Source organism: Candoia aspera, chromosome 3, assembly GCF_035149785.1.
Source record: "Candoia aspera isolate rCanAsp1 chromosome 3, rCanAsp1.hap2, whole genome shotgun sequence".
In the NCBI taxonomy this organism is placed as follows: domain Eukaryota; kingdom Metazoa; phylum Chordata; class Lepidosauria; order Squamata; family Boidae; genus Candoia; species Candoia aspera.
The window spans coordinates 88,670,084-88,684,731 of NC_086155.1; the positions used below are offsets into that span (position 1 = coordinate 88,670,084).

At 41.3% G+C, this 14,648-nt stretch overlaps 1 protein-coding gene across 1 annotated transcript in view; it reads left to right on the forward strand.

The window, feature by feature from the left end:
* The first annotated feature begins 1,547 nt into the window (after positions 1–1,547).
* The window catches only part of SLC30A7 (solute carrier family 30 member 7), a 42,003-nt gene continuing 28,902 nt past the window's right edge, over positions 1,548–14,648 (forward strand). The window contains exons 1-5 of the mRNA XM_063298337.1: positions 1,548–1,782; positions 2,557–2,658; positions 6,930–7,043; positions 10,552–10,639; positions 12,019–12,145. Coding sequence (XP_063154407.1) covers positions 1,703–1,782; positions 2,557–2,658; positions 6,930–7,043; positions 10,552–10,639; positions 12,019–12,145 — 511 coding nt within the window. The 5' untranslated portion in view covers positions 1,548–1,702. The remainder of the gene's footprint in view (positions 1,783–2,556; positions 2,659–6,929; positions 7,044–10,551; positions 10,640–12,018; positions 12,146–14,648) is intronic.

The following is a 14,648-nucleotide window of genomic DNA, read 5'->3' on the forward strand; positions in this document are numbered from 1 at the left end:
TAAAAGAAATCCCTTTTAATAGTAATAAAAAAGTGGCATGCCCCACTTCGCCCCTGCACAAAGATGCCACACTAACCATGTGTTGAGGTCATGAATGCAAAACCTTGTCCTCATCCTGCGTCCAGCCCACTGCAAAGGCAGCCTCCCGCTGACTTTTCTTGCTCTACTTCAAAAATGGCACTTTTCAGTTTTTGCTCAGAACAGTCAGTCTGGCAATTGTTTCATGGTAAATTTAAGGGCAGGGCCTGCCCTGCTGCTCCTGCCCACGAGTAGCTGCTGTCAACATGCTCCCTAGTTATTTGCTTTTAGGCCAAGATAATGGGGGCTCTGCCACGGTGCTGAAAAGCCAACACTCCCATTTCTCTGGTCAATCTATGAGTGGTAGGAGAAGGGGATAGAGTAGTGTTTCTCAACCTTGGGAACTTTCATCTCCCAGAATTCCCCAGCCAGCCATGGGATAGAGAATGTAGAGAAGCAGGTTTTTTAGTGCCAATTCTCCCTGCCACACAAAAGACCTCATTATATCCACTGAGTGGCTGAAGAGTTCCTTTCCCTCATTTCTGTTCCCACAAAAAGGTGGTTCCCTAGTGGGGTGGTTTTGTTCTGGAAAGCGAAGTGGGGGAAAGTGATCTTCAACAACTCTATGTGTTGATTTTTTTTTTGCGCAGGCTCTGCAGCCTACATCCCTGTGGGAAAGGGTGAGAACTCCAGTTTCCCCTCCTCCTTCTCCCCACTTTGTCTGCTACCCATGTCAAGAGATGGGGGGAACTGGTGGCAGGAGAAATAGGGGTGGAGTGGGGTGGGAGAGAGAAGTAGGTTGGTGCAGAGCAGAGGTGGAAAATGGCTCCTTTGGTGCCCATTACTGGCAGCAGAGGACCTGTGGATAACTTAGGTTACTGGCACCAAAGGAGGTACTCCCTACTAGCTTCTTTCCTCCCCCAGGGTCTCACTGCAGAGAAAAACCAATTCTCCTTTTTTGCCAGGCAGAATAGGGGTCTGAAGTATGCTCAGCATGCCTCTGAACTGGCATTCTTCTGTTCCAGCTACTACACTTGATTTTTATTTTTGATTGATTATGTGCTATCAGGTCAACATGGACTCTTAATACTTCTTTGGGAAAGAGCCCTTGAAGTTCACTGGTTATCCTACTTCTTTAGCCTGGTAAAATAGAAATTCTTAGGCAACAATTCGACTCGTTGACTTGGGATAGACACCCATCAACTTAATGGAATTTTCTTCTGTGTAACATGCCCACCTGTAATTTCATGTAGACGTATTCCCACTGTACTCAGTGGGGATTACAGCGAAGTCCACATGTTAAGGATCAGCTGTAAAGCTGTATTACGTGAAATCAGAATCCCGCCGCCCTCCTAGTGTACCACCAGTGTCGAAGCACAGATCGCTATACAGTAGACACACGATTACTACACTATTATTTTTATAGCGTAAAATTAAACAAGGCGATCGATCCTTCCTTCCTTCCTTCCTTCCTATCATGATGTAACTTAGCCACCCCCTCCTACCGCGCAGGCTCACTAGCGACCTTTGGCTCCGGCTGTGCCGGAAGTTGCTGCTCAGCGAACAGGCCGGCTTCTGCCTTGGAGGCGGCTGCCTGGCCAAGAAGAGAGAGTTGGGGGCGCCGCTGCTTTTCCGGCCCCTCACGCCAGGCTAGGCCCCGGCTTTCCCTCCGCCGCTGGGAAAGATGCTGCCTTTGTCCATCAAGGACGACGAGTACAAGCCTCCGAAGCTCCATTTGCTGCGAAAGATCTCGGGATGGTTCAGGTGAGGGCGAGGGGGGCCACATCACCCGGCGCTGCCGGCAGAAGACCGGGATGTCGGGGAGCTGGGAGCCGCTGGGGGGTGGGATGTTAACAGGCGCCCGAGAAGAGGAGAAACGGGGGCAGCGGGAGCCCCCTTGTGCTCAACTCGAGACCAGGGAATGGCTGGCTCTGACTGGGAGCTGGGGAGGAACGGAAGGAGCCTCGTTGGGTGGGCTGAATATTGAAGCCGATTTAGCTGCGGGGTTTGCAGACGGGGGCGCCGGATCCACAGAGGGGAGGACGGGGATCTCTCAGTTCAGCGTCTGAATGAAGGAGCCGGGGGTTGACTTTAGCGGCATCTTTCTCCTATTTGGCGTGGACTACAACTCCCGTCGCACCCAGCTTAGCTTAGCTTAGCTGGCAGAAGAGGTGCTCGAGCAGGGTGCGCGCTGGCGCGCTACTCGGGGCCGTCGTTTGCAGGGCGGGAATGCAGTCGAGGGAAGGGGCCGGTGTCCCTTCGGCCGGGCCAGGGGCTTAGAGGGGAAGTAGGCGGCGGGGTTTCGAGGCCTGGCTGTCAAGGACGCGTCTCCCTTGAAGGTCTGCATGGAAACCGGAGCAAAAGCTCTGCAGGCGGGTGGCGGTTTGCAACTGTCGTTAGGCTACTCAAGCGTGGGAACGGCCCGACGATCTTCTCTTCTTCCGCTTCCCTAGAAAGCCTTGCTGGTTTTTGCAGGAGCAAACCGGGATCTGGCCTCCTCGCTTAACCCTCTCCGGCCCTCCCCGTCCCTGTTTCTAGGTCGATCCTCTCGGACAAGACGTCGCGCAACCTCTTCTTTTTCCTCTGCCTCAACCTCTCCTTCGCCTTCGTGGAGCTGCTGTACGGCATCTGGAGCAACAGGTACAAAGAGGAGGCCAGGGAGAAAGAGCCGGGAGGCGGCGCTTCTCCCTTATACGTCAAGTTCAGCTCTGCTGGTGTTGCCACGTCTCCCTCTGGCTGGGGCTGAGGAGGAAGCCCAGCTGGCCTGCTCTGAAGAGGAGTGCCATTAGCTTTGGGGAAAGGGTGGTCTCAGGCCTCGCCTCTTGGAGAACTTTGAGATCTTACCATGGAGCGCTGGCTTTTTTCTTCACTTTTAAATACCAGTCAGTAGAAGCTGATTTTTAAGCTTCAAGGGGAAAACCAGAAAGGTTTGGACAAATTGCTAACATTGTCCTGTGTACTTGGGAAAATTCTGCAGTCTCTCTCCCATTCTGCCATATTCAGATGATTTTTGTTGAGCCAGGTGTTTTAGAGTTCAGGAGCTGATGAAACCATTACTCCTAAGACATTATAATTTGTTATCCTTTAACTTGTTGAGCTACAGATTAATCAGTCTAAACAGAACAGTTGAGATGAAGTGCCTAAACCTTTTCAAGGCAAAATATCAGTGATGAAATGCCCTTCTTTTGCAAATATGCAATTACTCCATAAAACGTCCAAGGGTGATGTTATTTACACTGCGTTTATTAAGTTGTTGAAATAGATCTCAGTGAATGTATAGGTCTTTTATATTTTTCTTGCGGATATTAATTCTTACATAAATTATTTGTAGTTGATAGCTGTTGGGACTTGCATGCTCCTGTAGGAGCCATAGATTTCCTATCTTATTCCTTGGAAGGGGGAGTGTCCTTGCATCTTATGTTCAGTTCAAAACCAAAATTGTGGAAACATGTATCATCCTATCAACCCTTTAGTTTTCTCTGTTTCATGTGCCCAAACTGACAAGGGCAGTAGCAGTTCCAGAGAAATCATGACACAAATGGTTCTGTAAAATCCAGTGATTTTGTTGAAATGATAAAATTGGTGTTGTGGAGCATGATACAAGATCCATCCCATTTGTGTGTATGACATTTCAGCACATGTAGAAAAGGGTGGCAGCTTGCATTGTAATGGCAGGCGTCCCCACCCCCCGCAGATGCCTGTGCATAGGCTCTTTTTAATTTCCTGTATGCTAAGCCCTGTTTTTATGTGCCTCCTCCTCAACATATGTAATTATCAGTATAGAAAGCCAGAGTAGCTTCGCTATCTAGGCATGTGTGCAGTATAAACTCTCATACTATATTGTCTACACGTTGTGTATGCCATGAATATTAGGAGGAGCAGGGATAAGCAATCCATGACCCTCCAGATGCAGTTATATTTCAGTTTCCATCTTCTCAAATCAGCAGCCATACTGGCTGAGGATTATAAGAATTAAAGTTCAAGAATTTCTAGGAAATTGTCACTCTATGAAATAGGAAAACACTATAAGTAAAATGATCTTATTGCTGCAGGTATCTAGTAAATCTTTGAAACAAAATCTAGCACTTTGGGTTAAGGTCGAAGATGACGTACCAGACTAGCTTATTCAGTATTCATCCATTTGGTGGTTTGGCTGGTATATTTAACAAAGGTACTGTATTACAAAAATGAGTAGCACAATTCATTTTGCAAATGAATTTCGCAAAGGAGCATGTATCTGTTATGGTGGTATGTCTTAATATAAGATGCTAGAGAAATGTTTGGATGTCTTTATGTCAGGACATATACAGTTAAAATCTAAAGAAACATGTATTACTCATTTAATACTAGACTGGCTTTTATTCCCTATGATATTTCTAAACCCTCAGCATTTTGGCCTGCCCTAGCTCGTGTGATATCTCATGAGTATGCTAAGCAGCTTGGCTTCCTTCAAACTTTGAAGCAGTAAAGACTGATGAAAATTGTCCCAGAGTACTATGATACCTATCACCTACTGAACTCCAAAGTTGAATGGAAGGTGTAGCCTTAGTATGAAGTCATATCTTCATAAAAAATACTCTTCTTCTTCTGTGCTGTCCATTCCAAATAATCAAAGAAGAGAGTTGGATTAAGTGTAAACAGTTGGTAAATTAATGGACAAGGAAAGCTGACATTTAAATTGTGTATTTCTATTAAATTTTGGAGGGCATTTGAAATAGATTATTTAGTAATTACAGTATTTATATCAGAGACTTCCAGCATGGATTTTAGCTTGATTTGATGGATGGATGGAGAGTACTTGTGTCAGGTTTAAAAGCCCATTAAATTTCTAAAGCTGAACTAGATCAATTTTAAAACACCTGGAGAAATGGTCAAGAAGAAGTGGGAAGCATTCATAGTGAGAACGTACCATAATTAAAGTACCTTTGAAGAGAAGGCTTTTCCTCCAATCAATGCCTTCTTTGTTTCATTGGTGGTTAAAGATATTTGGGAAGGCCTCTAAAGCTGATGTAAGACATTGGGCAGCTTTGTGTGGGCTACAAATGCATTCTGTCAGTATCTCCGTATGGATCCTGATTAATTCCATTTGACTCAGATGAATTTATGGAATGAGCCTAATGAAAGGTGTTACTCCTTTTTTAATCCAGCTGTAAATCTGAGGATTTGTTAGTAACTCTTGATAACATAGTTCATTGTAAGAAGGCCAAAATGAACGCTGCACTTTCAAATGAAGGCAAAATCTACCAAGAGAGTATGTATGTATGTATGTATATCTGGTGTGATAGTAGTTCCAGCCCAATCAAATCCTTTCTCATCATTCAAGAAGCTGTGAGGCATAGCATCATCTGCATTGGTGGCCTTGTAACAAAGTTATATAATGGAATGGTACTGTTTGGTACTTACTTTTTAAACTAAACTAAACTTGTATTTATTGATAAATTAGAGAATAAGATGGAGCTTTTCCAAGCACTACTGTTATGGAATTATTACTGGGAGACTGTATTGGAAGATACAATATTATAGTTCATCCTATATTATAATGCTTAGGAATGACTGGGAATGTACCACGTGGAAAACATTGAACTGTGAGAACTAATAAGCTTCATTATAGTTCATAACTATTTAATTGTGGACATGAGAGCCAGTTTGGTACAATGGTTAAGGTGCTAGACTAGAAATGAGGTGACTGAGTTCTAGTCCTCCCTTAGATTGGGTGGCTCTGGGCCAGGCACTTTCTCTCAGCTCAATCCATTTTATAGGGTAGTTGAAAAACAGGAGGCAGGAACACTATGCAAACTGCCTTGAGTTGCACAAAATAAAGGGAGGATATAAACCTAATAATATTTATGAAGTGCTATGCAAACTCTTCAAAAGGCTTTGTATGACACTTTCATATATATAACAAGTTATTGCATTTATTTGAATGGGATATAGGCAAAATAATTCTCTATAGAATCTTATTAAGTGACTAAAGCCCTCTTAAACTTTGGCTGGCTTCATAGTCATCTTCCCTCTCATGAAGATGGCCATTAAATGGGCTTGCTCAGGAAGGAATTTGCAATAAGTCACTAATCTTTGATTAAAGTTTTGAACCCTAACAATCATGAAATTGGTTGGTGACATCTTGGGTTTTTAATTCCCATTTGAATGATGTTTGTACATATTGGTTTTTAAATACAGATTTATATTTTGGCTGGTATTGGGCTAAAATGAATCTCTGCTTAAGAAATTAACACTTCTTATAGCTTCTTGTATTGAATGTTCCCAATATTTATATATGTATCCAGGGTCCCAGTCTCTTAGGGACAGTGGGCACATTCAGAATTTTGAGAATGTTTGATAACCATACTCATAAAATGGTTGTGTGTGGCCAATATTAAAATGCCCATATACTAGAAGGTAAACAGAGCCCTGAGCTGCAACCAGTTAATATTTTATTTGCTAAGAATGTGTCTAGGGCCTGTATGTTGACCAACAGAATTTTTGGAAACACATATTATTTTTAAAGCTGGTGCTTTGTTTTGCAGAATACCATCTTCCTATTTTTTTTTTAATTAAAAACAAACCAAAATTAAAATGGTTAAGGCAGTTTGGTATGTGCCAAGTTATGTGTTGGCAGGCATAGGACTGGCCTGGGTGCCAGATTGGGGACACAGGGTGCCTATAAGCTTAGTAATTAGGTTTACTTCATTGGTTCTAATTTAGTTAAATGGGTTATTGGTCTTGAATGGGCTGTACCTTTACTCCAGTATATTATATTTTGAGAGATTTGGGGGGATAACAACTTCAGTAAATACAGGGCCAAACTGACACTACTACTGGTACGATTTTTTAAAAAAAATGTTCAAATGTACTGTACCTTCTGTAATCTTCTGTCCTTAACTGATTTTTTTTTATCTTTATATTCCCAGTCTAGGTTTAATATCAGATTCATTTCACATGTTTTTTGACTGTACTGCTCTGTTAGCTGGACTTGCAGCTTCAGTCATTTCAAAATGGAGATCAAATGATGCTTTTTCCTATGGGTAAGCTTTCATGTTCTGAGAAGCTTATTTGTTGAAACATTTACCTGTTGACAATAATTGGAAAGAAGGTGCAGTTTTATTACAACGTGCTGATAAAGCAGTCTGGCATTTGTACTAAAGTGGTTAATGGAATCAGCCTATAAATATTTCTTGTGTAATTTGGCTAATGTATTTGAAAGATATTTCAAATTTCAGTAGTTTTTCACAGGAGAGGAGCCAAGTCTACAGTGCTTGCCTTGAGTATTTTCCTTCTTGGTATTAATGGCAATGTAGTTAAATTAACCATGCCAAACTAGTCAACTGTTAATGTTCATATAGGCATATTTTCTAATCCCAGGAAACATTTGGTGAGCCCCAAAGGTCTGAAGCTTCCATTACCTTCCATCAAAATAGATAATGAATACTTCATATGGATGCCTAGTGCCCCAGAGATCTGACTAGCACTGTTCTGGTTCCATTCTTTATGGGTTTTCTTTTATGTGGGTTTGCCACTGCTTACTCTGTGTGAGAGCAACAGGATGCACTTTGCAGTTGCTATGGGCCTTCCTCTAATGTTATATAATAACACTTCTCTTTGTGCTATGAAATTTAGTTCTGCTTTCATCCCTGCATGCACTTCAGCTTTCTTCTCAGGAGTCCCCCATGTTCAGGAAGTTGGTGGATATAAAATAATGGAATGTTTCTGTTGGATCAAAGCTGACAGACACTACCAAGTGGTAGTATCAAAGTTATTATTTGTTCATATGCCTTACTTGTTCTCATGATAGTAGCTTTTAGTTGGTGATACAGAAACTACATACATAAATTTATGTTTTTATATATGTATACATGTGTATATGTTCTCTCTCTTTTTTTAAAGGTGAAGTCTCTCCCCCCCCCCTTTTTTTTAGACTTCTGGTGATTACATAAACACATCCATGGAGTTTTCTTGTCAATAATACATGGCAATGGTTTGTCATTACCTTCTTCTGAATCATGCACAAAAAATAAGCCACTTAAGCACAGAACATAATTAACTTAGAATTTAAGAATTCTGAGTTTCAGAATTTGTTTTAGTACCAAAACTAAACTGCAGAAGCAATCTTCCCACAAAAAAAACACAAAAACCCTATTCCTGGGTTTACTCTCCAATAGTTATTTTGGCAATATAATTATGAAGCGATGAGCATTGTTGTTCAACAGTAGGATGTCAGTAGTTCTTGATAGCTATTTTACATCATCAAGAGATCTACTGTTAGGTGCTGATCTTCCTTCTGTTGATCTCTGTGCTAAATATATAGCTATCAATTTTGCTATAAAACAAGGGCATGCAGTGTACTTTTATTGCTAAATGGAGTATGTGGGAGATAGGAGTAAAGCTGATCCCTGTCTAGCTGTCTACTTCTTTTTCCCTACACTTTTGTTTATTCTACCAATTCCTTGCTCTAATGTCAGATGTAAAAATATTATTAAGTTTGAAACAAAGATAAAAACTACAAAAAAGCAAAAAAACTACAAAAATAAAAAATAAAAGAATGTGAAACACAAGAAAAAAGGATTTGGAAGATTATATAAAGAGGTGACTTCTGACTTTCAACAAGAATATACAGCAATTTCCATAATCAATCCCTTTCTCTATATCAGACCAAGATCACATTATTTCTATAAATCATTCCATTAGCACATTATAAAAATCACTAAACACAATTGCTCCTTCCCCTTACATTAAAAGAAAAACAAATGTATAAACCTCCAAATCAACTCACCCCCAAATATTTAATTATTTCCTTCCTACCAATATTCTATATATTTCTGTCCACTATAATAGAAATCAAATAGTAAAAACATTTAAATTGTCTACTTTTATAATTAATAATATATAACAATCTTAACCCTATTAAACCTAAAACCCAGCAATTATTATATCTTATAAATCTTAAAAAATCAAACAAACCTCAAGAGCAATCCAGTAAATCTTAATCCAAATCATTAAAGAAAAATGGAATCATACAAAGCTTTAATATCAATAAAAAACATTCTTAATTTTTTACCCCACCTCAAAATATACCAAAACATTTACATATCTCCATATTACTCATAGGACATTTTTTATACAGAAATGAAACAGCCCAACTGCCCCCCTTAGAAACATAGACTTCTTAGCAAAAACCTCCCACAGAACGGAGCCTTTTCTTTCCCATAACGTTCCATCAAAAAAAACCCAACTCATTTGTAATTTGCAAGTCAGACTGTCCCTTTAACCCCTTCAATGCCAAAATATAATCATTGCCTGGCATTTCAACAAAAGCTTCAATCTCCCTGTCAGTGGAAACATCTCTATCTTTGTTAAAAGCTTCATCTTCTTCCACGACGTCCTCTGCCACTTGATACATGTTAAAACTAATATTTTCTGCAGTGTCCCGAATATCTTGCAAAATAGCTTGACAGGTATCATAAAAGATTTGTTCAAACTCACAGCAAAGCTCACAATGGAACTCTGAGAAAGTCTCCTTGAAATCCATAATCCTCCAGTAGATTATGGCGCCCCCTAGATACTTGACTGGTGAACATAGGAGTTAATTAGTTAAGGGAAAATCTCTGAAAGTTGTTGACATAAGAGAAAGTATGCTAATAAGAGCTCCAGGGAAAGTGAACAGAACACTAAAGATTCAAAAGAGCAGATTCGACATGTAGGAAAATATTAAATTCTTCAAATTTAATACAAAAATAATAGGGAGAAAATTATTTATTCTCAGTCCTCATCAATATCCAAATGGGAAAACAAGTCAAAGCTTAAAAAGATTTTTGAAAATTAATCCCAGAAATAACAACAAGCACTAAGAGAGATCATTTCTCCTTGCTGTAGAAAGTCTCTCTTAGGATACATAACTTTAATATATATATATATACATATATATATATATATATACACACAAGCACGCACGCACGCACATTTGGTGGTTTAGAAATGGGGCGGCTCGACCTAGTGTCCCTTTAAGGCTACAGCACAGCTTGGAAATGATTATGTCCTGAACTGCTGTTTGCGATTCTCAGGCTACAAGTCGCCATTCCAGAGGGCAGATGGGATGATTCCGAGCATTTTCTTTGTCTGTGAAAATGCTCTGGGCTTTGGGAAAACACCTGCCTGTGCCCCAAAAAAACCCTACCGCTGTGAGTTCTTTCCGTGGAGCTCGCGGACACAGCTGTTCAGTCAGCCATGTCCCCACCAGAAGTCCCTTGTGAATGGTATCTTGACAATCCAGGAATAATCTTGTCTGTTTTAAAAGCAGAATGCACTATTCTATTTATTTTCCAATGGTTATCCCTTCTGGAAAATGAGAAATAGGGGTTTCTGAGATGATATAGTTCCTGCATGTCTGTGCATTTTATTTGGCTTTGACTGATCAAGCATGGCTACCTTTGTGTTTATCTTCTATATGAGCCAGAAGAATGGCAAAAAACAGGACATGAAATTAATTGTGGATTTTGCATTAATCTAGAATGGTACTATCTGCTTTTTTCATCTTAGGTACGTTCGAGCAGAAGTATTAGCTGGTTTTGTAAATGGTCTATTTTTGATCTTCACAGCTTTCTTCATTTTCTCTGAAGGGGTTGAGGTATGTTTTGAAGACAGTTAAAAATATTTTCCTCTGTTGAATGAAGAGATCTTTGCAGAGCAATTTTGTGGATTTTTTGTCATGAGTATGGATGGTGAGCAGGAGGAGGCCCCTATCCAGGGGGGAAAACACATGCGTAGTTTAGAGACTTTGAGCTGTCATTCAAAGAAACCCAGAACAGACCTGCCTTGAGTTTTGGGGTTTATCTGTCTGGGTTTTCCCATGCTTCTTCAGTTTGGTAGGATTTTCTGTCTACAATAGCAGTTAATAAAACACTAGAGACTTTCTCCTCGTCTCAGCGTGGTCTTTGCTTAGTCAGGACATTTTTACTTAAAATCCAGTTATACTCACTTGGATGAAGTTACTGCCAAATGCAGCCCAGAAAATGTAAAAGAGAACCACTTGATTGTGTCAGGGTGTAAGTTCAGTAAGAAAGTAATTCTCACCCTATTTAACAAAAAGTTGTCACCACTTGGATAGGAAGTGAATCAGAATGTCTTCAGAATTTAACAATACCGTTTTGAATATGTTGCAGAAATAAGTAATATGATGTTCAGTGGAAGTTACTCAGTAGTAATTGTGCATACGGTGATCGCCTTACTTACTGACACTAATTCTTTAAGAAATATTATCCCACCCTTTTTTCCATGAGAGTGTTAAAAATCTGGCATTCTCAAATCTTCAAAAAGTCTTTAAAATGTATTTTCAAGTAGTCGTTTTGATTACACTATATATTAGTTTCATTATGTTTACTTAACACTAGAACATTCGTGACATTTTTTTCTCATTCTGCAAAGACTAGGCTGTATTTGACTTCTCTTTGATGTGCGGTAATTCGCTTAAAAATTATGTCACAGACTATAATTTATCTGAAAAAAGCCCTTTTGGATCAGATCAAAAATCCATGTATTCCAGTATCTTGTAGCCAGTCAAATGGCCTTGAGAAACAAGTCATGAAAGTATTGGGCTTCTTCATACAATTGCTCTCCTGTTACTGGTATTCATAGGCAGTATGTTTTCTGAACCTGAATGTTACATGTAGTCAGCAGTACCTAGAATTATCAGTTAACTTTTCATCATGAATGTGTTTAAAAGCCATTTAAGTTGCCAGCATCCTTACCTTTTTCTTCACTAAATGCCAAAAATTATTTATGCACTTGATGAACATGTCCCAAATCTCCCATCAGCCAATTTCATGGAATGATTTGAGTTATAATGTTAAGTGAGATTATACTGTGAGTGCTTGGAAATCTAGCTTTAGTTTCCAATAACAATAGTTTTCTGAATTAGACAGTATTAACATTTATGCAAATTTGAGGAAAGCCTATTGGTAGGTCTATGCACAACTTTCATTGAAACAGTTTGTTTCACTATTGCAGAGAGCACTTGAACCTCCTGATGTGCATCATGAAAGACTCCTTCCTGTTTCTATACTTGGCTTCCTTGTAAACCTGATAGGAATCTTTGTGTTTCAACATGGCGGACATGGCCATTCTCATGGTTCTGGTAAGAATTGTTACCAATTCATTGAATCAGTGACTTGTGCCCTAGCTGTAGTAGAAGTGTCCATATTGTACAGCTAGTCTCAGGATTCATTTTTTTATCCTAGTAGGATTTCTTGTGCTTTATTGTATAGCTGCAAGGTGACCCTGTCTCTTATGCTGTATCATCAGGAATCATTGGTCTGATCTACTGTAACCAGCTTGGTTAGAAACCTGGGAATACTTTTGCTTCATTTCAGGTCCTACAGATCAAAGCCTCAGAATACCTTTGTTTTGTTCCATGTGTTAAGGCCATGCAAAGAGGTCATGTCTCCTTAATTTAGTCAAAACGGGATAGACGCTTAGGTTTGACACCTATTATGTCATTTAAACAAGTGGAACTTAGTTTGTTTGATCAACTAATTTGTCTTAGAAACATATAAAATGTGGAAAATCCCTTGCAGAAGAATTGTGGTGCTTAAGTGAAAAATTTTATACTTTGCAATAATGAAGGTGTAATTATATAGAAATATAAACTTTTTCATTTGAACTGGTATGGTATGCTTCTGGTCATAGCTAAGCCCAGGACAGAGCCATGTGCCCTCCATATTTCTCTTCTTGCATATCTCACATGTTGTTTGTATTCTGACTTACTAATTACAGTTTCCCATTGTATCTGTCCAGAAAAGTGTGGTTCAGTTGGTGCTTCAAAAGTATTAAGTAAAACCAAGATAGCTTACTGATACAATGTAGTTACACCTAAACTTTGTTAATTAATGAATTAATTAATTCCAATTAATCAAGGGCACTCTTCAGTTAGGAGACTTATTTATTTATTCATTCATTCAATTTCTATAGCCGCCCATCTCAACCAGTGACTCTGGGCAGCTTACAACAATGAAAAGCATAAAACAATAAAACAAATTAAAACAATTACAATAAAAAATAAATATACATGGCTGCCAAGTAAACAATGTAAGATGTTAATACAACCAAGAAATGGGACCATTACCACACTCGGGGCCCCAGGCCCGGGCACATAACCAGGTCTTCACAGTCTTACGGAAGGCCAGCGGGGTTGAGGACATCCTGATCTCTGAGGGGAGAATATTCCAGAGGGCAGGCGCTACGGCTGAAAAGGCACGCCTTCTAGTCCCCGTCAACTGACATTCTTTGGCCGACGGAATCCGTAGCATGCCCAATCTACCAGATCGAATTGGATGGGTAGAACAACTGGGAGAAGGCGGTCCCTTAGGTAACCTGGTCCCAAGCCATGAAGGGCTTTAAAGGTGACAACCAGCACCTTGAATTGCATGCGGAAGCACACTGGCAACTAATGCAGCTCCCGTAGCAGTGGTGTTACATGTGTCAAATATCCAACTCCACTTACTACCCATGCAGCTGCATTCTGCGCCAGCTGAAGCTTCTGAATGCTCTTCAAAGGCAGCCCCATGTAGAATGTGTTGCAGTAATCCAGACGGGAGGTCACAAGGGCATGAGTGACAGTGGGTAGAGCCTCCTGGTCCAGGAATGGGCACAACTGGCGCACAACCCGAAGGTGTGCAAAGGCCCTTCTAGCCACGGCTGCCACCTGCTCTTTGAGCAGGAGCCGTGAGTCTACGAGGACCCCCAGATTGCTCACCGGGTCCGTCTGGGGCAGTGCAACCCCATCCAAGACCAATGATGGAAAAACCTTGTGACCAGAAGGCCCACAAACCCAAAGCCACTCAGTCTTGCTTGGGTTTAGCTGAAGCCCGTTGCATCCTTACAGCCTCCAGGCACTGGGTCAGGACATCCATGGCGTCACTCAGGCAGCCGGGAGTGGAGATATAAAGCTGGGTATTGTACAGCCTTGACCAATCAGGAGGGGCACGGATCCAATACAGAAGTGGCCAAACTAGCAGCTGCAAGGGCCCTGTCCACTTCCTCGGGTGCAACCGGATCAAACTCCCCCCAGATAACCATGCCAGACTTAGCCCCCGCAGCCTCCACTGGCCCTGCCTTAAGGCTGGAGTCCAACGAGGAGCGGATGCAAGTGACTTTACCTGCCAGATGCTCAGCATATTCCTCACATCGGCCCTGAAGGTAGACCCCCGAATCACTCCCTCCAAGGAGAGTCCGGGTCACCCTAAACAGGGCTGCTGGGCGGCTATCTGCAGATGCAATAAGGGCAGAGAAATGACCATGTTTCGCCACCCTTACCGCCACAAGGTAGGCTCTAACAGTGGCTCTAGCTCGTGTTCAATTGTCTTCGCTTCCCGTCTTTCGCCAGCAGTGCTCTAGGTGTCTCTTAGCCCGCTTAAGCTTCCTCAGCTCCTCTGTAAAGCACGGGGAGCCGCAGGAGCCATGGGCACGGAGAGGCCACTCAGGCATGATCCGATCCAAAGCCATGGCTGCTCTCTCATTCCATGTGGCCACCAAAGCTTCAGTCGGACCGTGCAGCAGACTTCCTGGAACAACCCCAAGCTCCCTCTGAAACCCCACTGGGTCCATCAGTCGCCTGGGGCGGGCCGATCTAACAGGCCCGG